Below are 23,373 nucleotides of genomic sequence, written 5' to 3' on the forward strand. Positions count from 1 at the left end.
GTTTCATAGAATAGCACCTCAGTTTATGTTATGCTTTTTTTTTTTTACTCTTACAAACAGCGCTCATTATTTCTGTTTTATTTTCTATCCTAAGCCAACAGTTTTTTTCATGATGTCTAAGGACAAATAAAAGTGGTGTCTTGTCAGTTGTTATAGTTTCATTCTGTTGCTGTGATAAAAATTCTGACCAACAGCAACTTGGGGAGGAAAGTGTTTATTTCATCTTCTACTTCCAAGTCATAGTCCATCACTGAGGGAAGTCAGGGCAAGAACTGAAGCAGAAAACATGGAGGAGTGCTGCTTGCTGGCTATCTCATGGGTTCATGCTTAGCTAGCTTTCTTACATAGCCCAGGACCACCTGCCTAGGGATGGTACCTCCCACAGTGGGCTGGGCCCTCCAGCATCAATTAATAATCAGAGCAATCCTCCATAGACATGCCCACAGGCCAGTCTGATCTAGGAAACTCCTCAAATGAGGCTTTCCTCCCAGATGACGCTAGACTATGTCAAGTTGATAATTAAAGCTAACTAAGACATAAATCATGATTCCATAATCTTTTGAAGGTGATTTCACATGATTTTGAAGGTGACTTTATATAATTTTGAAGCTTTTAGCATGTTTACAAAATATTTTCTCTGTTAATCCCCTCCTCCTCGGCCAGTGCCATTCTTTGTGCATGAGAGAGCACCTTACCCTCATACCCGTCTGCCTGAGTCCTGCCAACTCCTGAATGACTGTGAATGTATGCCTTCTTCCTTGTCATCTTGTATTAATCCTACAGCATAAATCCAGTTCCACTCGGCACCCATAGATCTTGGGTTCTTTTTCAGCTGACTCATGGGAGGGTCAGTTTGTCCAATCTTGTTCTCTCTCACTTTGTTGTCTATAGTCCCTGCATTGGCCTACCCACTCCTCCATCCTCTTCCTTTATTCTGTTCTTCCCTGAAATTCTGGACTTGGCTGTTTGTTTTGATTCTGACTTGCAGGACATGGCTGCTGATTGGTCTTGATTCAAAAAGCTGTGGAGCGATCTAAGGTGATCATAGGCCTTCTCCTAGATTGCCACTTGACAACCAGTTATCACTCTACAGAAATTTGGTGGGCATTGTGGAGCATACCAACAGTGCCCAGCACATGAGTTATACACTGTGACAGCATTCTCAAAACAAGCAGTGGCCAGGCTAAGAAAATGAAACCAAGAGTGGGTAAAACAGAAACCAGGTAGTGGATGCATTTCTGCTTTGGGATCCTTACTGGTTTGTTTCCAGAACCTGCATGGTTATTGGGGAAACAGAAATAGAACTGATATTCTCTGACCCTAGTATCTGAGGAAGAGGGGGCATCAAATAATGACTCCAGAATTGGAAATTTTCTTCGAGACCTCATGCTTCATAGCCATCATTTGATAGATGGGGAAAGAGAGGTTGAGCACTTTACCAGGGGTCATGTGGAGGAAGAAAAGCATTGATAAGAGCAAGTAGGTGACAAGCACAGAGTTTGATGAACTAAATGATGCTTTTCGAGTAAAATGTTTCCCATTTTGTTTTGTTTTTACTTTAAATATTATTTTATTGTTGTTTCAAATTATATTTATTATTTTTATTTTATGTGTATGAGTGTAAGTGCGCCTGTGTTGTGCAGTGCCCTCAGAGGTCAGAAGATGGTGTTGGATCCCTTGGAACTGGAGTTATATAGATGGTTGGTAGCTGCTATGTAGGTGCTAGGAATTAAACCCAGGTCCTCTGCAAGAGCAGCCAGTGTTCTTAACCACTGAGCCATCTCTCCAACCCCTTATTTTATTTTATTTTTTAAATTACACAAATATACATCCACATATAGTTTTATGTGAATTAAATCATTTTATAAAAACCAGGTGTCCTAGTTTCCTTTACTTGCTGTGATAAAACACTGACCAAAACCTACTTGGGGAGGAAATGGTTTATTTCAGTTTACAGCTCCAAGCTCACAATCCATCTCTGAGTAAAGTCAGGGTAAGAGCTCAAGGCTGGAACCTGTAGGCAGGAACAGGCAGAGATATGGAGAGGAGCATTGGCTTGTTTCCTTTGGCTTGATCAGCTACTTTTCTTATTCATCCCCGACTCACTTGCCCAGGGATGGCACATCAATTAGCAATCAAGAAAATACCTCAGACAAGCGCACAGGCCGCTCTGATGGAAGAAATCCCTCCATTGAGGTTTCCTCTTCCCAGATCTCTCTAGATTGTATTAAGATGACAAAACCTAACCAGTACATGAGGCTACTTTTTCTCCTTCCATTCTCTTATTTAATTTCTCCGTCTACAGTATTTAAGCTCTGTTTCTTTCTCTATCTTTTTCCATACACAAACAGACAGACACAATAGGGTTTATTGTTGTTTTTGTTTGGTCACTGTTTTAAAAATAGAATCATATGATATTCTTCTGTCGTTTGTTTTTCTTAATCAATGTTACCTTATGGACATCCCTTCTAGCTAGATGACATGGTTCTAATTCATTTATTACAGACATAATTTTCATGGTTCATATTTTACATGGGTCAACCATTGTCTTGTTAACGGCCTTCACTCTTTCCCAGGGCCATATGTATTCCAGGACTAAATTAACATCTCTAATCATATGTCCTCATGAGCTTATCAATTAATGTAAGAAGCAGTGCTTAAGAAGTAGGATTACTGGGTAGATGTATTTTGTTTTGTTTGGGGTTTTGGTTGGAGTTTTTTGTTGGTTTTTGTTTTTCATTTTGTTTTTTTGTAGCCCCCAAAGGCCTGGAACTGTCTCTGTAGACCAGGCTGACCTCAATTTCACAGAGATCCACCTGTCTCTGCTTTTGAGTGCTGGGATTAAAGGTATGCAGCACTATGCCCAGCTAGTTAAATGTATTTTTAATTTAGTAGCTGCTACCAGGTTAATTCTCATCTGGATTGTAAAGTTTCACATTTCTGCAGTGCAGGAGTGCACTCTTTCAGTTACCTCTCTGAGCAAAAACACTTTGGACTCTTTATTTGCATTAATAAGCTGACAGGCAAAACATGAATCTTCTTTTTACTTTAGTAACCTTTCCCTGACTTCCAGGAAAAGCATCTTATCCTGTATTTATTAATATTTGGATTTTCTTTTTTGTATGAATTGTCCGTTTTCATTCATTCATGCTCCTGTTCTTTTGTTTTATTATTGTTTTGCAAAAGCTCTATGAAAATTTACATATTAACCTTTTTGGGTACCTCTGCTAAAGACATTTTTCAAATTCATCACTTATCTGTTACCATTAACTCATTATGCTATTAGCTTTTCATTAGAATATATTTTGCCATACAGAGATATCTATTTTATATAGTCAATATATGTCATCTTTTCTTTTATGGTTCTGAGTTTCCTACCTGTATAAAGGTTTTCCTTAATCTTAGAGAATATATGCTGTGTCCTTGTTTTTCTTGAAATTTTTATATTGTTATACTTTTGACTATGTGGAAGTCACATTTACATATATTGTGGTCTATTGTTTTTCTTCAGGTGGATAAACAGTTGTATCAGCACCATTTGTAAAATAATCTAACCTTCCCACTTAAGATTATATATGTATCTTGAGGTTATCTATATATTCTTTTCACCGTGGAACCAAATGTTTATTCCTATGCTAATGTAATTTTGATTTTTAGGACATTATAGTCTTTGTTGTATAATTTTACACCTAATAAGAAAAATTTCCCCTCATAATTGATTCATATTTTCCTTTTCATGACTATTTTAAACACATATTCTTATTTGTGAACTTGTGTTCATTAAAGCTAATTAGCCCCCAATAACCTGCTGGGATTCTAATTACACTATTTTTGAAAAAATAATTTAAACCATCACATGTCATATTGAATAAGTTATCTCAGAAATTAATTTCAAAGACCAAACTTACACTCATGGTCTAGACTGAGCCATCTCACCAATATTCCTGATTTCTCTCTTTAAAAAATTATTTTATGTATATGACTGTTCTGCCTGTAAGAGCACCACATACATACAATGCCTTTGGAGGCCAGAAAAGGGCATCAAGTCCCCTGGAACTGGAGTTACTGATGGTTGTTAGCCTCCATGTGGGTACTAGGGACTGAACCCAGGTCCTCTGCTAGAGTAGCCAGTGCTCATGACTGCTGAACCATCTCTCCAGCCCGATTGCTTCTTGACTATTATAATGTTTGTCCTTAATTTAGATATTCAATATTATCTTGCCTAATAATACACTTGCCATTCAACTAGAAATATGGGTTTAACCGAACAGTTTTGTATTAATTTTATCTTAATTAGAAATCAACAATCTATACTGATCAGGCCAACATCCATTTAACAAATATTTATTGAATATATAGTATGTAACAAGCATTAGAATAGTCTAGGCATCCAGGAGACAGGGAGGAGCAAAACAAAGACCCCTATTTCCGGGATGCATATTCTAGTTAGGGGCTGATGGAAGCAGACAATAAACTATGAATATAAAAATAAACTATCTAATATGATAAATTAAATGTGATAAATGCTGCAAAAACCAGTAGGTTAAGGGAGTCCAGGCTTGTTGGGGGTAGAGGAATGAAGGCAGGCTGAAGCGCAAAATAAATTATATTAAATATGCACAGAGTTAAGGGAGAACTGTGCCCAGGTTAGAACTCCACTTAGTGTGGAGATGCAGAGAGCTATTGGATTGGAAGATATGTATAAAGTAAGAATGGGGTTACAAAAGTAAAAACTAAGGAATACCACCAGCGAAGCTTGTATTGCTTATACACTTATACATTCTTGTAAAGTTCAACAAGTTTAAAAACAACAACAACAACAACAAAAAACCCCACCTTTTTTTGGCTCACAGTTTTGAAAGTACAAAGTTTAGGGACTGCATCTGGTGATGTCCTTCTTGCTGGCAGAGTAAGAGTACTGAGACAGCTCGGCCACACATGGCATGAGGTGGTGTGTGTCTGTGTCTATGCGTGTCTTTCTCCTTGTAAAGCCTCCAGGATTCAGTCCCAAGGGCTCCATGGTGATGACCATATGTAACACTAATTGCCTCCCAAAGGCCTCACCTCAACACCACAGTCAGATTGAATTCTGCATCTCACTTCCTCACAATGGGGAGTAAACTTCACCATGTGAAAGCTCCTTGAGGGGTCCACTCAAAACATAGCCAAACCAGAGCATTCAGCTTGAAAGAAGAGTCCTGGGAACACATGATTATTTCCCAATGGCGTATCCAAGTACCTCCAATATGCTACTTGTAGAATGTTCCTAATTGGAGCTTAAGAAATACAGGTGGCCCCAGAAGGAGAACTTTCTGATACTGAGAACCCTCATGTTCTAACACGTGAGATGTGAAAGGATTGAGCAAATGTCTCCTGAATGACTTCTATTTGATGAATTTTAATCTGTAAACCCACACCATTAAACACAGTAGGCTTTATTATTATCAGTAATAATAATGAGTCTAGAATAATTTATATGCTATCATACTTGTTTAATAAATAAACACTGTCATGTTGTATGGAAATTGATTAGACATTAGAATCCCATTCTAGTTCTGTGATTATACTGTCTTCTTTAATCACAAAAATACCATTAGGAACTATGAGCACACCAGAAGCATTTATTTACTTAGAGCACACTAATGTAAGAAGCAGAATCACACACACTCATTCATTCAAACCTTTGACCCCTCTAATAGTAATTGAGATTTTTAAAAAATTTCCTCTTTCTCTGTTTTACCACATGGGAATTAGATCATTGGACCAATTCTTTATATAATTCCATAGAATGAGTTAATTAATCATGTAATTCAAAGGTATAGTCATTACTGAAGTTGTCTATAATAGGTACCAGGGCACCTAAATTCATCAAACACTTTAGCTGTTTGGTTTTTGTTGTTGTTGTTGTTGTTGTTGTTGTTGTTTTTCCTTCTTTTTTTTGGCAGAGGGTAGGAGTCAGGTGAACAATTTGTTGCTATAAATAAAGCAGATTGTTATAAGGCTATATCCTGTTTGGAAATGATCTCATCTACTGTGTCTGTTAGTGGTTAGCCATTTTGTACCACACTTAGAGCTATTATGATACATACAGCACTGTTGTCGGAGAGCCCTCAAAGTCAAAGCTGTAAGGATTCCTCAACTACCCACCAGGCAGGGTTTATAATATACAACTGTCAAGGGTCTTAAACCTGAACTAGACTTAATCTACAAAGGTACTTGTTATAGGTAATTTTATTTCTTACTTTCCTATGAGGTGAACTGTGCTTTGTGTGTAATGAGGAGTTAGAGCCTCCTTTATTGATTTAGAACAGAGTCCTTTCTAAATGATGCTCTTTGAGCCTCATCAGGTATGCAGTGGTGTGTGCTTGGTTTTTTCAGTACCTTCTGCCTTTGTCCCCATTGAAATAAACAACTACCTCTATTTTTATTTTTTAATTTTATGTGTATGAGTGTATTGCCTGCATTGTAAGTGGGTGCACGCATGTCGTGCAGTGCCGTGGAGGTCAGAAGAAGGCTTCGGATTCCCCTAGAACTGGAGTTAAGGACAGTTCATAGCCGCCATGTGGGTGCTGGGAATCGAACCCAGGTCCTCTGTAAGATCAGTCAGTGCTCTTAACCGCTGAGCCATCTCTCCAGCCCCATGAGTTCTGCTGACCCACATGACAGCCACGAGTCACTTGAAATGCCAAAAAAGAAAGATATAAACTATTTGATTGGTAAATTTTATACTGTTAGCTGTACTTTTTGTCTCTGTGACAAAGTACTGGACAAAACAACGTAAGCATTTATTTTGTTCATGGTTTTAGTCCCTCATGATGGGGAGGGTGAGGCAGAGCAGAGCAGCTCACACCATGGCGACTAGGAAGCAGAGAGAAGATGCCTACCCCAGATTGCTCTGTCCCTTTCCTCTCTTTTATTCCATGTGGGACCCCACCCATGGGATTGGTGCTGCTCACTTTCAGGGCAGGTCTTCCCCCGTCATTAATCCTCTCTGGAAATGACCTCTCAGACTTCCCAGAGGTGTGCTTTACTAATCTCCTGGGCTCGTCTCAAGCCAATCAGGATGATAATTAAGATTAAACACTAAATACTGATCATGTGCTTTTGGTATCTGTGTGCAAGTACAACATATTCTTAAAATAAATTTTGTCTATTTTTATTTTTTGATGTGGCTACTGCTGTTAATAAATTTAAAACTGAATATGTTGCTTTCCTGATGTATCTATTGAAATGACAGTAATCTAGACTCTCTTTGCTGTCCCACTTCCTCCGATATTTCCCTGTGGAGACCATTAAAACGAAGTATTCATTATTTTCTAAAGCCAAGGGAAAGATAAGTGTTTGTATGTATGCATATGTTTGTGTGTGGAGAGAGAAAGAGAGAGAGAGAGAGAGAGAGAGAGAGAGAGAGCATGAGCATGCTTCATCATAAAATCAAGCAGGAAGTTTTAAGAATCATTGGCATGCCTTTCCTTAGTTAACAAGACTGTCGAGGACTGACTGTATCCTAGTTGATAATCCTGATTTGGATAAAGCATTTATAATACACTTGATTCTACAGCATTTTATGAAGGAGAAATTTTTGAACAGGATAGACTGGCTTTATGGCCTTCCATATATGTTTATATATAAAGATATACGGTAGTTTTCTGAAAAACTGGATGATTTTATACATTTAAGTGTTTTGTCAAATGCTACATGAGGATATCATGCAGTGTTTTTTTCCAAAGGAAAACAAGGATTGCTAAAACAAGGATGTTTTAGCAACCAAGCCCATGTGACTAAGTTAATGATTTAATGTTCTATGTGTCAGTTTATTATAACCTTGTCATAGAGCATAAAATGGCAAACTGAAATATTTTCATACTTTTATGAGCTTAATTAATTAGATTGCCCATTTGGTGAGCTCAGAGATGTAAACACAACATGGACTGTTGTTCAGGGAAGGGAGAGGGCAAATCAGAGGGTAGAGACCAGGCAACCTGTCCAACAGAACATGAAAACACATCTGCCATTTAATACCTTTTTATAGCTACACTGTTGATGTTCTACAGCCAAAAGACAGATGAGTATTGAGAGAGAGAGAGAGAGAGAGAGAGAGAGAGAGATTAGGTGGGGAGAAAAAGCAAATGTGGCCCCGAAGCTGGAACTTTGCCCTGAGTCATGAAAAGCATTATCCAAATGTTAGCAAACTAGCGGTCATCTAAGATAAACAGCCTCTCATTTGAAATTAGACCCAGGAAAGTAACTTACCTCAAGTCCCACAGTAGAAATGGTAGGCAGTACTGTGCTATAGACTAAGATTACAGTGGTAAATAGGACAATCCTGTCCCTAAGGATTTTGTAATATGATGGTGTATCTAGGTTTATCTCAGATGACATCTTTACCTTCAAATGCACATACATGTGTTGTTCTCTGATCTTGCTCAGTTTTGGTGTAAAGAAGCTGGTCATAATGCTTAGACAGATGTATTTTTTTAAAGCCCCAGAGTGCTACAGGATGTCAAGAAGAACTGAACAGTGGAAGAAGCAGCGGGGTCTCCTTCTCAGTAAACCCCATTAACTGGGGTTCCCAGAAGGGGGAGTTGGGCTCAAGCTCTGCCTGCTTCCAAAGTGAGAAAGGCTGGCCTTTGTGTGTGACATCCTACTTACTAATGCTAATTACTTTCCAGGCTCCTGGGCACAGGATGACCCTCAGGCTGGCTGTGATCTAGCAGCTGATGGTTTTGACTTTAGAGAGGCAAACATAGTTCATGGTTATGAGTGGATAAGTTTGCATGCGTGCGTGTGTGCGTGCGTGCGTGCGTGTGCGTGTGTGTGTGTGTGTGTGTGTGTGTGTGTGTGTGTGTGTATTTATTACTGTGGTTTTTTGACTGGGTCTTTAACACAAGCTGGCCTAGAACTCACTGTGTAGCCCACACTAGCCTCCAGTTCTGTGCAATCTTCCTACCCCAGCCTCCATAGGGTGAGATTATAGTTGTAAGCTGTCATGCTTAGCATAGTTTTAAAGCTGTTAAATCAGTATGTATCTTCCAAAGGACAATATTATAGACTTTGTAAATGTCACAAATACCAAAACCCCCATAACTTGCATTTCATTTCTTGTGTAGTTCCTTTAAATCACTGTTCATATTTAGGTGCACATTTTACATTGCTGCATCATGATGGGTATATAATTTTGTAAGTTTTGCAATTAAAATGATCCCAGACTACTTTTCCATAATCTTTCTAACTCAGCTGTTATTTTAGCTATTCCACTCAGTAATTCTGTCTTGTTTTGCTTCCACTTGTTCTAAGCTGTTTAGCAAGATGCTCCTTGGCTTTTCCTGAACATGACTATGAGTGCTTAGAGTTTTCACACATCACATCGTTGAGCCCAAGTGTAAAGCCACATTAAGGGGCTACTTTGTGAGAAAACTTGTACTGATACACAAAGTCCCAGGCCCTCAACCACCCTAACAGCAAAATGCTGGCCAAGTGGCTTCTGGCTTAAAGTAGTTATGCAAAATTAGTTTATTGTGTGGGATCAGCTAACCAGAAATTAAAAAGCACTATGTTGGCAGAGTTGCTCGTTCTTGTCATGGCTCAGGAATGTAGACACTATTTTTATTGGTACATGATTGTCAGGGTTCCCATTTTTTAAAATAGCCTGGTCCCTAAGAACCTGAGCCCTACATTGCTTACTGTCCCTCTAAACCTAAGGAGGACACCATGAAATTAACCCTTCCTAACCAGGCATCTGTATCTTCATTCCTTCTTAGGAAGACAGGAAAACATGGGTCACTTGAATTCTTTTAGGTCTTTTGGAGAAAGTTATAAATAAGGAAAGTGAGATATATTACCCTAGAAAAGAATAGACCATAGTTAGACATTTTAAGTAAGGTTAGGTCCATTTTGAAGTTGTCTATATCAGACTAGAAATTTGCTTTCTGCCTATTATTTCTATTCTCATTTGATAGCCTGATAAAATGAGTTATTTATTGCTATGACCCTGGGCAATGATATAAATCTCTTTGATTTTCAGCTTTTCCCATTTTTTTTTATCCTAGAATGATTACATCTGGCCTCTTGAGATTGCTATGGAACTCAAATGAGATGTTGTAAACTGTAAAATCTGATAGGGTCTAGGTAGATGTACCTATTAATCATTGGCAACGATGATGATTAGAACACTGCCAGATAGCATCCTCAGACTGTGTTGTACCCTGTGGGTGTGCCAGGCTAGGATTCGATGAAGTGATGCCAATTCATGCCAGCGATTTGTTCTCTAATGTCTGGGCTTGCTATTATACTGCTGACTTCTGCTTGTGGAAAGTGTGGCTGAGACTTGGGTTCACAAGGGAAGGCCATGTATTGAAATTGGTCAGAAAGAATTCCTCTGATATTGTCTGTGTATTGTGATACCTTAGACACATTAGTTTGTAAGTAGCCATTTCCAGTAATCAGAGAAAGTCCCAATAAAAATAAAGGATCAATCTGTGACTAAGAGAGCATCTTCCCAATTTATTTGAAAATATATTCATGCCTTAAGTTGTGTCCAGGTTATATGGTAAATTTTTGCCTGCTGGGAGTTAGCCACACCACATTACACAGTGTCATAGAGAGGCATACGACCCAGTTTCTACAAGGTAACCTGTGTGTGTGCATTGCTATACCTGCCTATAAAACATTTGATGGTATTACTTTGAAATTCACCTTTTAAAAATGGAATGGTACCATTTTCATTTGTTTTGCTGAATTTTGGGGGCATGAAGTTTTTTTCCTGAGTACATTGCAGCAGTAACAAGTAGTTGTTAGAGCCTTGAATGACAGTTTGAACTTAACTATCCTTCACACAAACCTCCTCATGTAAAGCCATCTGTATTTTTTCAGTATAGAGGAAGTTATTGCTCTATCTTTATCCTCTTGGCCCCACTCTGCCCAGGTAGCCAAGTCACATGGGGCGATAAATGAACTCAGGGCCATGGAAAGCTTTTCAATGACTCTCAGCTTCAGGCCAAGAGGCTTTCATGATATTCAGAAAGAAGCAGCTAATGAAACCATCCTTATTTTTGTATGAGATTGGACATGGGTCATTTTTATTTTTTTAAGGCTTTGGAAAAACAACTTAAGGCCAAGGAAACAAAGATTGTTTATCCTGTAGGAGGCTGTCACATACAAAATATTGGCCACATATCCCCTTGGTGCAAAAAAAGGGAAAACGAGGTTAACCAGGGTTACATGTGAGGATTTATGTTCAGTCAGCAACTGTTTCTGAAAATGAGGGACGCAATCTCCACAGATTTGGAATGGTATCCTTCTAGCCTTCCCAAGGGTTGCCTTTTTATGCACATACTCCTAAATCTCCTTTGTAGCCCTTTTTAAACATTGCTTTATGTAACTACACATTTTGATTTGTGTTAAATGGGTGAACAGTTGACAAAAAGGACATTTCTTTACCTGTTGACGGGGGAACGATGTCATCAAGACCCTAAAAATTCAAGCATGGCCATCTCCGACAGCTCTTTCTTCTGTGTGTTTTTCTTCCTCATATGTGGTCTATAAACCATCACAAAGAAGCACTTGGGGCCTTGTTTCAATGCAGAATCCTGACTTCAACCCCAGACCTGCTGAACCAGGACTGGAATTATTAACGAGCACCACTGGTGCCTCTGATGTATAAGTACCATGCTCACAAAGCTGGGTAGTGGTTCTCTATGTATGTCTCTGAACCCACAACATGAGCATCACCTGGCATCTTCCTATTAGGAATGCAAACTCTTGGCCTTGCCCCAGGTCCACAGAGTCAAACCTTTAGGGGTGGAGCACTCAGCAGTCTGTGGAACAAGGGGGTACTTTGATGCCCACTGACATCTGAGGAGCACAGGGGTAGAGCTATACCCATCAGTTCCCTTTTGTGGTTCTTTATAACAGCAAGGATGGGACTCATTAAGACAATCTGATTTATTTGGGTTTTGTCTATAGCTATGAAATTTCAGATTGGAAGAAATCTTATGGAAAATTTAATCCAAAACTCCCTCTACCATCTTAATCTCTCTCTTCTTTCCTTCCTTCCCATCTTCCTCTTTCTTTCCTTTCTTTCTTTGAACTTTTGATAAATCTTATGCACTAGGAACTGGAGAAACAGTAATAAATATAAACTGCAGCCTCTTCATGGAGCTTACAGTATTAAGGAAAGACATATCTCACAGGATCACACTAGCTGTAAAATGATAACTGCTCTAAATACCGTGCGTGGGAGCCTGTGATGCCAGGAGAGGATACTCTAAAGGGATCTGAGGAAGTCTCCAAACTAACTCAGCCCTGACAGAGCACTTCCCTCTTGGGGGAACTTTTGCCATCCTCTTGGAACCTCTTTTACTTGAGACAAACCTAGATATTAGACATGTGTTCCTTATGCTGAGTTAGAGTGTGCCACACTTACTTCCACCTCACTGTACTGATGTAAGGTCAGAATCCATGGAGAAAAGCCAGTGTGCTTCTTTCTGGAGTTTTCTTTCCAAGACTATGAGAGTCCTCATTCTTTGGGTCAAAGTCAGAAACACTCTGACTTTTTTTCTTTATTTTAAAGTAATTGATTCCTATTTCAGTGGAGAACAATAAGCTTGGAAGAGCAAACACAGAATTCCCCCCGCCCAGGGGGCTGTTCTGCTGTATTCCCCTGTCTTAAGCCCAGTCTCACTTGCTTTGTGGACAACTGTGTTACACCTCTGACTTGTGCTGATCTCACAGGTACACAAAACCCCAGGGATGGGGGCAGTCTTCAAGTTTTGTACTACACAATTTACTTACCTAAAGCTGCAAAATAGAACATTTCATCTCCTTGAGGAATGTTCAAATGTGTACATATCTATAACTATTCATACATATATAAGTAAATTAAAGATTCAAATTTCAGGAAAAAAAATAAAGTTTACAAAAGAATTTACTAGTCTTTTGTTGCATGCCCACAATGTACGGGGCACATACCACATACTTTTGTGGTTGTATTTTTTGATTAAGTGATAGATTCATTTATTCATATTATACTTGATTTTAGATCTCAATTTGGTCACCCAATAGACTGTGAAGAGCTTGCAGTTAAAAGCCTTCTATTTTTTCACTTTATATACTCATTGCCTATTTCAGTTTACAGTATAAAATAGGTAAATAAGATTTGGCAATTGATAGCATATATTCGTGAATATATTTCTAAGTAAGTGATAATGTTTTAAGGGTAGGATTTCCCTCTATCATGTCAATAACCTCCGCCTTTAAGCATGCCCCATCATTTATATTGTTTAACTATTTTGCTGTGTCTATTTGCATTATCAACCAATCTAAACTTCTTCAGTGTACTAATCAAAATCATGCAAGACATTGGTAATCGCCTTGCTAAAATCTAGATACAGGGTGTTTCCAACAGCCTTCTAATCTACCAATCTGACATGTTTATCTTAAGGAAATGAGGCCTGTCTGTCTTCACTTGTTCTAGAAATCACCACTTCCTTTTCTTTGTTGATAGTCTTTTAGTTTTTATTGACAAGTCAAGAATTCATGATAGGACTGCTTTTTGCTAGTCTAAGTGGTTAGACTTTTTCTCGAAATAATTATCTTCGCTAGAAATGCCTTTCTTGATTTTTTGAGAAGCATTTTATCTCCTCTGAGGAAATTCTTGTATTTTTGTATTTTTGCCTAGAGCAACCAACACTGGACCTCCGTTGGTTCAGTTATAAAATGAGCTGTTTGTAGAGAGTTCCTACTGGATGATCAAAATCCTGAATTATAGGGTTCTAAACTTTGAGATGAAACACTCCTTTAAAATAACTTTTAAAATTCACAATACATGCACACATATACAGACAGAGAAAGACATAAACACAGAGACATACAAATATACTCAGAGAGAGAGAGAGAAAGAGAGAGAGAGAGAGAAGGAGAAAGACATACAGACATACACATACACAGACACACATATACACAGTCGTGTATGTAACTCTGGTAGAACCTAAATGAGAAGGTTGGGTTGTATCAATGTTAGTTTCATGGTTGTGACATTGTGCTATACAATTGACAGATGTTCCTTTACTGCGGAACTGGGTGGAGGATATTTGAGGATCTTTCTATATTATTTTTTGTCATGTGAATTCAAAATATCTTAAAACAAGATGTTTTGAGACATTAAACCACACAGTGTTAGAACAGGATCTGGAAGTGAGTAGGCTTGATGTGACCACAATCTAACTTATGCTATTTAATTGCTGTTATTTGCAATGAGATTGTCAGAAGGATTGGATGAGATACAGTTTGTAGTCCATGGTAGTGGCCTAGTAGATTTCAGTCACCTTTGCTGCATGCCTTCTTTTATTTGTTCTAGATTAAAACACAGGGCAAACAGCCTCACTGCAGTGCTCTTAGGAAAGCACATGTAAACTGACACTGAAGACAGTTTAGAAGTGTCCATCAGTGAGGAGGGCCCATAGCAGTGCAGTGCGTAATGCTGTTATATAACTTGTGCAAATCGCCAGGCAGATCAGCTAACAGGGTTTGGCACAGATTGTCCATAAAACAGAATAACAAGGCAGCCTCCAAACCCAGGCTGGCACAGCAGCCAAACTCCCAGTGTACAGGGACTCCACAGGCCTGGGAGCTTTGCGGTTTCAGTTGATTCAGGCATGTTATAAATCTGTACAAGTGGAAAAAACAAGAGTGATGTCTCTCTGGCTGGCCCCTTGAATAACTATCCCCAAGAGGCCCAGAGGAGCTCTGCTTCCCTTGCAAAATCCTAATCACGTCTCTCAAATATGAATTTTCCGTGCAGCTGCATGGATGAGGACCCAGGGAGAGACCAAGGAGACCAATGCATTCTAGATGTTTCTTGGCCCTTGGGATGCTGAGTGTTGAATGAATGATACAATATGTCTCCCACATGTCTCCTACAATGCTTACAGATTTCCAGGCTTTGTTTGTGTCCCAGACTTGATGAGCGTTTTACCAGTGAATTGGATAGAAACCAAGAAGTCAAATTTAGCAAAATTTCATAGTGATTCTTGAGTGAAAGGGGGTATGGGACAGAATTGTCATTTTTAAGTGACTTTGGCAAGTGGGGCTGATCACAGTATGTTGTCATTTAATTAAAGACAAGTTTTAAAATCTGTCCTAATGTCAAAAGCAGAAGCACTGGTTAGGCGAGGCTTAGGTTGGCAAGAGTTTCACAGGAGAAAAGTTTACAGATTTTATTGGACTTCAAGAAAGGTATGAGTCATCAGGATGATGTGGAGGTATTAAATAAGAAATCTGAAATGGGAAAAGGGTCAGAGAATATTCCCAGTGTATTGGAATGAGTTCTAGAGTCCAAGTTTAAGGAAGATGGTGATAAATTGGAGTGGATCACTGAGGGAAAGAAGGGTCAAATTTAAAAGATCCAAAAGATATGTTTAAAGGGCAGTTGAAAGAAAGTAAGTTCACTCCATCGATGGATGTTTTTTAGTGCTACAACATGGAATCAGAGTTATGACAACTATTTTGCCCCGAAAGTGAGTAATGGGATTAATGAGAGAGAGAGAGAGAAGAGAGAGAGAGAGATCATTGAAATAGATATTGGCTAGAAGGAAGGAAAAATTTTTTCAAATAATGAGAGCAATTCAGAAACGGAAAAAACTAATTCATTAAATTGTGAGCTTTCAGTCACTAGAAACAATTGAGTGAAAGCCAAGAGAATATTTCTCTGGTATTCTGAAGGTTCTCAGAACAAGAACTCGAGGTAGGTGACCTTTAAGATCACTCTCAATTCTCATAGTCTAGGATTTAAGTGTGAATGCCAAGACCACTTAGGACATGCCAGAGCCACTTTTCCAGTTCTTGGCTCTGATTCTGACCAGCTGTGTGACCTTCAACTAAGAAATTAACCAATTTCTTTTTTGCTCCAGTTTCTTCATCTAACTTTAGCAAATGCCTCAGTTGCTTTCCAGTGCATCTGGCTCCTTGAGTGTTCTTATAGTAACAGTGTGGGAAAAAAGAGAATCTGGCCTGCCACCTGCCATTTTTTAAAGTGTTCCTCCAAGGAGAAAGCTTCATGAAAGACCAGAGACTATTGATTCTGGGTGCCATTGAACTAAACCCTCAGTTTGCTTGCTGGTAGGATGGAGGGCGGTTATGAACCTCCAGTGTGTTATCTTGAGAACTACAGCAGGAACTTGATTAAATAACTGGTAATCTGGTTTCTCTCAAACACCTGTACTGAGTTCAGGTATGCCTTTGTAAAGAGATGAAGGGAAAGAAAGCATACCCTTTGTTCTTTGTTTACTTTATGATTCAGTGATTGTTATTAAGATTTGTTTATGATCACCAGAACAGATACTTATGGAGCAACTTAACTCTATGCAGATTTGTTCTGAGTTTTGCATAAATCAATTTATTTAAGCAGTTTACAAGCTGAAAAGCTACTGATGGATCAGTAGCACAACTTCCACTATAGAAAGGGAGAAGGTAAAATCTTGTCCTAGTGTTAAAGAGCTCTCATTCTCCCAGATTTCCTTGCCGACTGACTATAATTTCTTTTGTGGTTCATTTGATTGTTTATCCTTTTCTTCTCTGTCTGAGTTAAGGTGCTTCCTTTCCACCAGGCTTCCATGCTAGCTTTCCTTCCTGTCCTTCTTTGACTTCTGTCTGAAACCTGTATCATTGTCTCTAACTCCCATTTCTTCAGTTATTTTTCTCCCAAAGATCTTAAGCAATGTCCTCATCATATAAATGCCATTGTTTGTTTTGATATAGATATAGAAGGTGGTGGACAGGATATAAAATACCTCCTTTAGTTACTGAGGTCAGCAGGGGAAGAAACAGAAGTAAAGCCGCTTTACAAGCAGCAAGGAATTTAAGCCTTTGTTCCTCGGCTGGCTGGCGGGCTTGGCCATATTCACCGCATCCAAATAGAGAGCCACGTTTTCTCCCAGCTTTGTCTCCTTAGATTGGAAATAAAAACAGCTGTTAAAAATAAGAACACATGAGTCAATCGTGAATCTCCACATAGTAATTACAGTTTCCATCTAACTCGGCGCGGCCTTCCCCAGTGCCTGAGCCCGGTACACAAGTCTCCTGTGGGGAGAGCACTGCTGCTGGTATTGGCGATTTTACAGCAAAACCTTAATTTTCATTTTCTGAGCCTCTGAGGTTAAACACTGAATGGGCTGCCAAGCCAAGAAAAGTAATAAGAAAGAAAATACTTCAGTTTGAAAACTTGCTTTGTGGGACATGACGTTTTTCTGATTTTTTTATTTTGACCAACCTCTGTGAAGGTTAAGAGATGGCGGTTACCGTTTGCACTTTTGTAGCTCTCAGGCTTCCCAGTAGCCTCTCTGTGAAGAATTTCCTTGAACTCTTGTAGATGCTGTGCCCTGAGCTGTATTTTCTCTGTGAGATTCCCGGTGCTGTTTTATAATCTAGTGAGCCAATCTCACAGGGGTTATCCCAGTCTGTTAGTTGGCCATCACTTGCCAGGAAAGAGTGATTCTCTTGTCATGCCCAGTTCTCAGAACAACCATTTAACCTCGGTAGACTAATCCCACTGTCTAAAACTATGATGCCACCCCCAACTCCCAGCGAACCAGCTGCTTTCACTCTCATAGCGCCTTGTAAATGCAGATCATAGCACTCTGCAGATTATAGTGGAAACTTGCCTTTTCACTCACTTCATTTCCCCTTTCTAAGAGTTGATGGCTTTTTTAAAAATTTGTTTTATTTTTATTTTATGTGTACTAGTGTTTTGCATGCATGCATATAAGCACACCACATGCATGCAATGCCAGAGGAGTCCAGAAGGGAGTGTTGGATCCCCTTGGAACCAAAGTTACAGATGGTTATTAGCTGCCATGTGGGTACTGTGAACCAAACCCAGATTCTCTGCAAGAGTAGCCAGTGCTCTTAACTGCTGAGCCATCTCTCCAGCCCTAATTTCTTTATGATTTGATTTGATTTGTTTTCAGTGTTGGGCATCAAACCCATCAAAGTAGGACCAATGCAGCTAACCAAACTCTCTTACCACTGGGCTACACTCCTAGTACCTGGTTAGATTATTTTTAATTAATTAATTAATTAATTAATTATTTACTTATTTATTTTTTGTTTGTGTGGACACACATGTGCCATGACATATATGTGGAGGTCAGAGAACAACTTACAGGATTCAGTTCTCTGTTTTACTATGTGGGTCTCAGGGATCAAACTCGGGTCAACAGTCTTGGCAGCAAGCTTCTTTACCCTCCAAGCCATCTTGCCGGTCCAAGATTTAAAGTTCATTTTCCTCATCAAAATTTTTACAATTCTGTTATCACTTCATCCTCCAAGAGCTAGTCTTAGCTAAGTGTGGTGACACATACCTGTAATTCTAGCTCTCAGGAGACTGAGACAAGAGGATCGGAAGTTCCAAGTAAGTCTAGGCTACAGAGTAAGTCCCTCAACAAACCCTCAAACAAACTAGGTTTGTGTGTTAGGAAGGAAGACACTTTCTAAATGTGATTTGTGGAATTCTGGGCAGGCTGTTCCTCCCCAGTTCCCATCTCCACTTAAAATCATTTGTGGTGACCTCTTTCTCAGCTATAACACCACTAAACTGCAATATTTTTGGAGGGACAAACTCATGAAATTAGAATGCGTGGCAGTGTAATGTGATGATTGGAAGATACCTTAATATCTCCTCTGGCTCCACTGCTCACTATCTGTACGACCTGAGGTGGTTCATTCATCTTTCTGTGCTTTGTCAGCCTCATCTGTCAAATGAAGTGATAACAATACTTTCCTCAAGGATTTTTTGTCAGTTCTCAATGAAAAAGGTGATGTGCTTAGACAAACAGTATCCTGCTATGTGTCAGCAATTATAATTTTCATTTGCATAAATTAGCATACCACTTAGTTGTGCTTCTGACAGAAAGCTGATATCAGCTTACAAAGAAAATGGACTTTAGTTTGGGCTCAGATTCACTGCTAATGAATAACATGTATGAGAAGTTTGTTCTTGGTAGCACGTAGTCACTGGGTGCCTGGTAGAAAGCACTGAGGAGAGGCAGAGGGGGAGGAGGAAGGGAGAGAGAGAGAGAGGAAGAGGGAGGGGGGAAGGAGAGGGGCAGGGGAAGGGAAAGGGAGAGGAAGAGGGAGAGAGAAGGAGAGGAAGAAGGGAAGGGGAGGGGAAGGGAGAGGAAGCCTGATGCTGATAATGACCACTTTGCTCAGTAACCGATGGAATTAATCAGCTCAGATGGTGGCCAAGTAATGTGTTATACAGCTACAAATTAACCTCTAATGGAGTGCTTGCTCAGTTTTTTTTTTTGTGTGTGTGTGTGTGTGTGTGTGTGTGTGTGTGTGTCTCCTAGTTTCCTGTCTTATAATAGATGATGCTACTTCTCTGGTCCATCACACTTTAAGAAACACAGAAAAAATGTAAAACAGCATTTCTCTTTGCTAAATGCCCTTTCCTCTTTCCTCTAGATTACATGAAGCAGATGACATTTGAAGCCCAAGCCTTCTTAGAAGCTGTGCAGTTCTTCCGGCAGGAGAAGGGTCACTATGGCTCATGGGAAATGATCACTGGGGATGAAGTCCAGGTAACATGGTGCTGAGAATTTCAGATCCTCTATCTGTTGTGGTAGGAGTCATAAGAATGAAAGATGTGGTTCCAAAGCTGTTGCCTTTTCCCTCAGTTGTCCAGAAACATTTACTTAGAAAGCTATTTGGCACCCAGTATGAAGAGCACCAGACTAGACATCCAGGAGGGCAGCCTACAGTACTGAAGCTACGGTGGACAGAGTGGTACCTGCAGTCCTCTGTTAAAAGAATTTATTCTTTCAAATGACCTCGTGCTTCCAGAGGAGGAATAAGAATGATAACTCTAATACAGGGTAGTGTGAGGCCATAGGGTCAAAGTTAGTCCCTTTTAGTTTCAGATTATTTCTGTGGAAAAATAGGAATAATAACGTTTACCTAGCATATGTCACATAGCTGTTTTTGTCTAGCAAATGGCATATAAGTACTGAGCAGAAACAGACTTATAAGGCATTTGTCAACTTTCTATGTTTTATTTATTGTTTTTATTTTTCTTTCCTTTTTTTTTTCTTCATTTTGAGACAGTGTCATGTATCCCAGACTGGCCTTAAACTTGGTATCTAGTTCAAGATGACCTTGAGCTTCGAATCTTTTTCTGTCACCTACCAAGTGCTTAGGTTACTGGATCAGTTTTTGTAGTGGTGGGATTGGGGATTAAACCCAGGGCTTCATAATTCTGGGCAAATATTCTACCAACTGAGCTACATCCCCAGCCCCTTTTTGTTTCTTTTCTTTCTCTTACCTTTCCTTTCCTTCTTTCCTTCTTTGTGTGTGTTTGTATGTGTGAGAAAAAGATGGAGTTTCCCTGTGTAGCCAAGGCTGACCTAGAACTTGCTATGGAGTTCAGTGTGGCCTTGAACTTGCTGTGATTCTCCTGCCTCAGCCTTCCAAGTGCTGTAATTACAAGTATGTACTACCACACCTGGATCATGTATGGTCCACTGTAATGTCTCATGATCATGATGATCCTATGGAATGCTGGACATGGTCTAAACACTTTATGGACTTGTCTCAGGGATGATGTTACAGATCTCCAAAGGACAGTGATGTGAAGAGCCCTCTGCCTCTGTGATGACACCAGTCCTGTAGTCACCTCAGCTAGGAAGAAGCTGGCTGTGGGCACAGAACAGTTTCAAGAACAGACTGCTCAAGAATGTTTGTGTTTTTAGCTATGTCTCACATGATACCTCTTTTGGTAGCTGCTGAAATTTATTATAGGGAACAATATTTGGAAGACATCAGATGGTGCCTTGACTTCTGTATGGTCATTAAACATGTAAAGACTAAAGGTTTCTCATGATGATGGAGCTATTCTATATTGTTTTGCCATATGAGCCAAAGGCCTCTATCACTCTCTGTCTCTGTCTGTCTCTGTCACTCTGTCTCTGTCTCTCTGTCTCTCTGTCTCTCTCTCTCTCTGTATGTATGTATATTCCAAACCTGAGACTATTTCAGAACCCTAAGCAACTCTTGGTTTCTGATATTTTGTGGAAGTGCATCCATTAAAAACATTGAGAGGACTAAAGACATAATATAAGCCCCAAAGAAAGCCCAGAGCAGAGATGGAGAAGTGGAAGCATTTCATACTGACTAGTTGACCAAGTAAGCCAACCAACATGTTTAATATTTAATAGACATTTAGTAGGTAGACAAGTATTGAAATACTTAATCCTGTTCAAATTCTGTTTGTTTTTTTTTCAATCTTAATACTTTTTATTTGTTATTTTGATAAATTATCAGAGGGAAAGATTGGTGAAATGCCCATTCTTTCTTTTTTAATTTTTTTTTATTTTTAGAAGAAGCATTTAATTAAAGCTTTAATGTACTCATTAACAGTTTCCAGAGCAAATATACGTCTCTTTCAAAAGTGGCTATATAATTTTTAGGTTTGCTATGGAATTAATACAGTTATACAATATTGAACTCAGTATAAGCCCTGTAAGACATAAAATTGAATGAGTTTTTAACCTTTAAAAAAGATCTCCATTTCATTTTAAAATATACTCTTTCTTACAGAAAGACTCATTGCTTTTGCTCATAACACTGAGATGTTGGCGCATGCATCTAAAATCTATATGTATCTGATTATTACTAGTCAAAATCAGTTGCATTCGGATCTTGGCACCAGTGTATATCTATAAAGTCATCGGGTAGATTTCAATGGTAATGTTTATCACCTATACTAATTAACATGACATAAATTTTATGCTTCCTCCTCAAATATAATTAATTATTTTAATTTGTTGATTTTTTTTGTGTGTGCATATATCACACAGAACATCCCAAACAATCTTATTCAATTGTATACCCAATTCACATGTGGCACCCTCCCATAGCCTCCCCCACCACTAGAGCTCTAATACTCTGATATCCCTGCTACTGTCTGCTGTGATGTCATCACCCCCAGCTGTTCCCCACTACTTGTCCATCTGGTGAATCTACTCAGCCTATCTAGAGGTCTTTGTTTTAGGAAGGTCAGCTGTTCCTCATCTAGCAGCAATCGGTTGTCAATATTCCTTAGATAAAATTGGGGTCTGCTGTTCATTTTCCCAGTTCTATGCTGGGTTAGTATCTGGGAGTCCCTTGGGCCACCCTGGCCAACAACTTAAAAGAAGGTATCTCCTATCTGGAGTTGTTGCTTGTTATGTAGAATTTAGCTATACATATGGACTCTTAAAAAATTATATTGGCCCCTTTAATCTTTGGTTATACTTTCCTTTTGGGTGTTTAAGGTCATACAGTTGGCCCAGATAAACCAACTTTATTTTTACTCTTAAGGTCCTTTGAGGATCTGTTCCTCAGGGGTGACATGGGCTTGAGAGGACCCCTGGCTCCTTTCTTTTACCAGTTCCGCCTTTGTGAAGATAAGTCGAAGGTCCTGCTTGACCATGGCTGGCTTTGCTTGGAAGCATGGAGGAAATGATTCCTCTGTGTTGACCTTTCTCTTTGTAGACTGGACACTGGTTCAAGTTCATTTTGTGGGGTCTCCTCAGCCTCCTTGATCAAGAGGACAGGTGACCCACCACAATTACAGGACATTTTGAGAGATGCTCATAGTCCCCTGGAACTAGTCGACCTAGAAGGGCAGGGAGCACTGTCCTTTATGTCCCTCTGACCAAATTAGTATAGGCCTCAAAGTGTGGGTGTTAAACATCCAAGAAGGTTACTTCTGCCAGTCTGGTACTTTTAATTACTGTGTGCCATGTAGATAAATCTTGGGCAAAGACCAATTGTTCTCAGATAAACCCTGCCTACACATATATTTCTTGATCTGGTGTGTATAATTTGTCAGTAGGTTATTGGACTAATATTCCCTCTGATTTTTAAAACTAGCTAGGCATTATTTATCTCTCATATTGTCTAACCCCTCCATCGTAGTTTCCCCAATTGAGGTGCCCCCAATTTTCCCCTTTCTCCCTTAATAATACCCTTCTCTTATGGTCCCACCTCTCTTGAGCTCCTTCTTTCCCTTTATCCCCTATGTTCCTTGCATGCCCTTCCCTCCCACCTCCCTTAAACTAACACAATTTTTATCCATATCTCCCTTATTAATGCCTGTTTCCTACTGTTCTTCTCTTTCAGGTTCTTTTCCTTTACCTCCCTGGTTCCTTTCCATTATCCTGTTTCCTGTAGTTATGTCTGGATACATACTCACTTATCGGGATTTGGTTCTAGGACCCACATATTAGGGAGAACATATGTTGATTTTTTTCTTTTCTGAGTCTGTGTTACTTCACTTAGTATAACAGTTTCTAGTTCCATCCATTTACCTGCAAATTTCATGATTTCATCTTTCTT

The 23,373-nt window shown here is 39.3% G+C and overlaps 1 protein-coding gene across 1 annotated transcript in view; it reads left to right on the plus strand.

The window, feature by feature from the left end:
• The window catches only part of Niban1 (niban apoptosis regulator 1), a 196,214-nt gene that overhangs the window by 111,067 nt on the left and 61,774 nt on the right, over window positions 1-23,373 (plus strand). The window contains exon 6 of the mRNA XM_008824280.3: window positions 19,462-19,577. Coding sequence (XP_008822502.1) covers window positions 19,462-19,577 — 116 coding nt within the window. The remainder of the gene's footprint in view (window positions 1-19,461; window positions 19,578-23,373) is intronic.

The sequence above is a fragment of the Nannospalax galili genome, unplaced genomic scaffold, assembly GCF_000622305.1.
Source record: "Nannospalax galili isolate Female #2095 unplaced genomic scaffold, S.galili_v1.0 scaffold227, whole genome shotgun sequence".
Taxonomy (NCBI): domain Eukaryota; kingdom Metazoa; phylum Chordata; class Mammalia; order Rodentia; family Spalacidae; genus Nannospalax; species Nannospalax galili.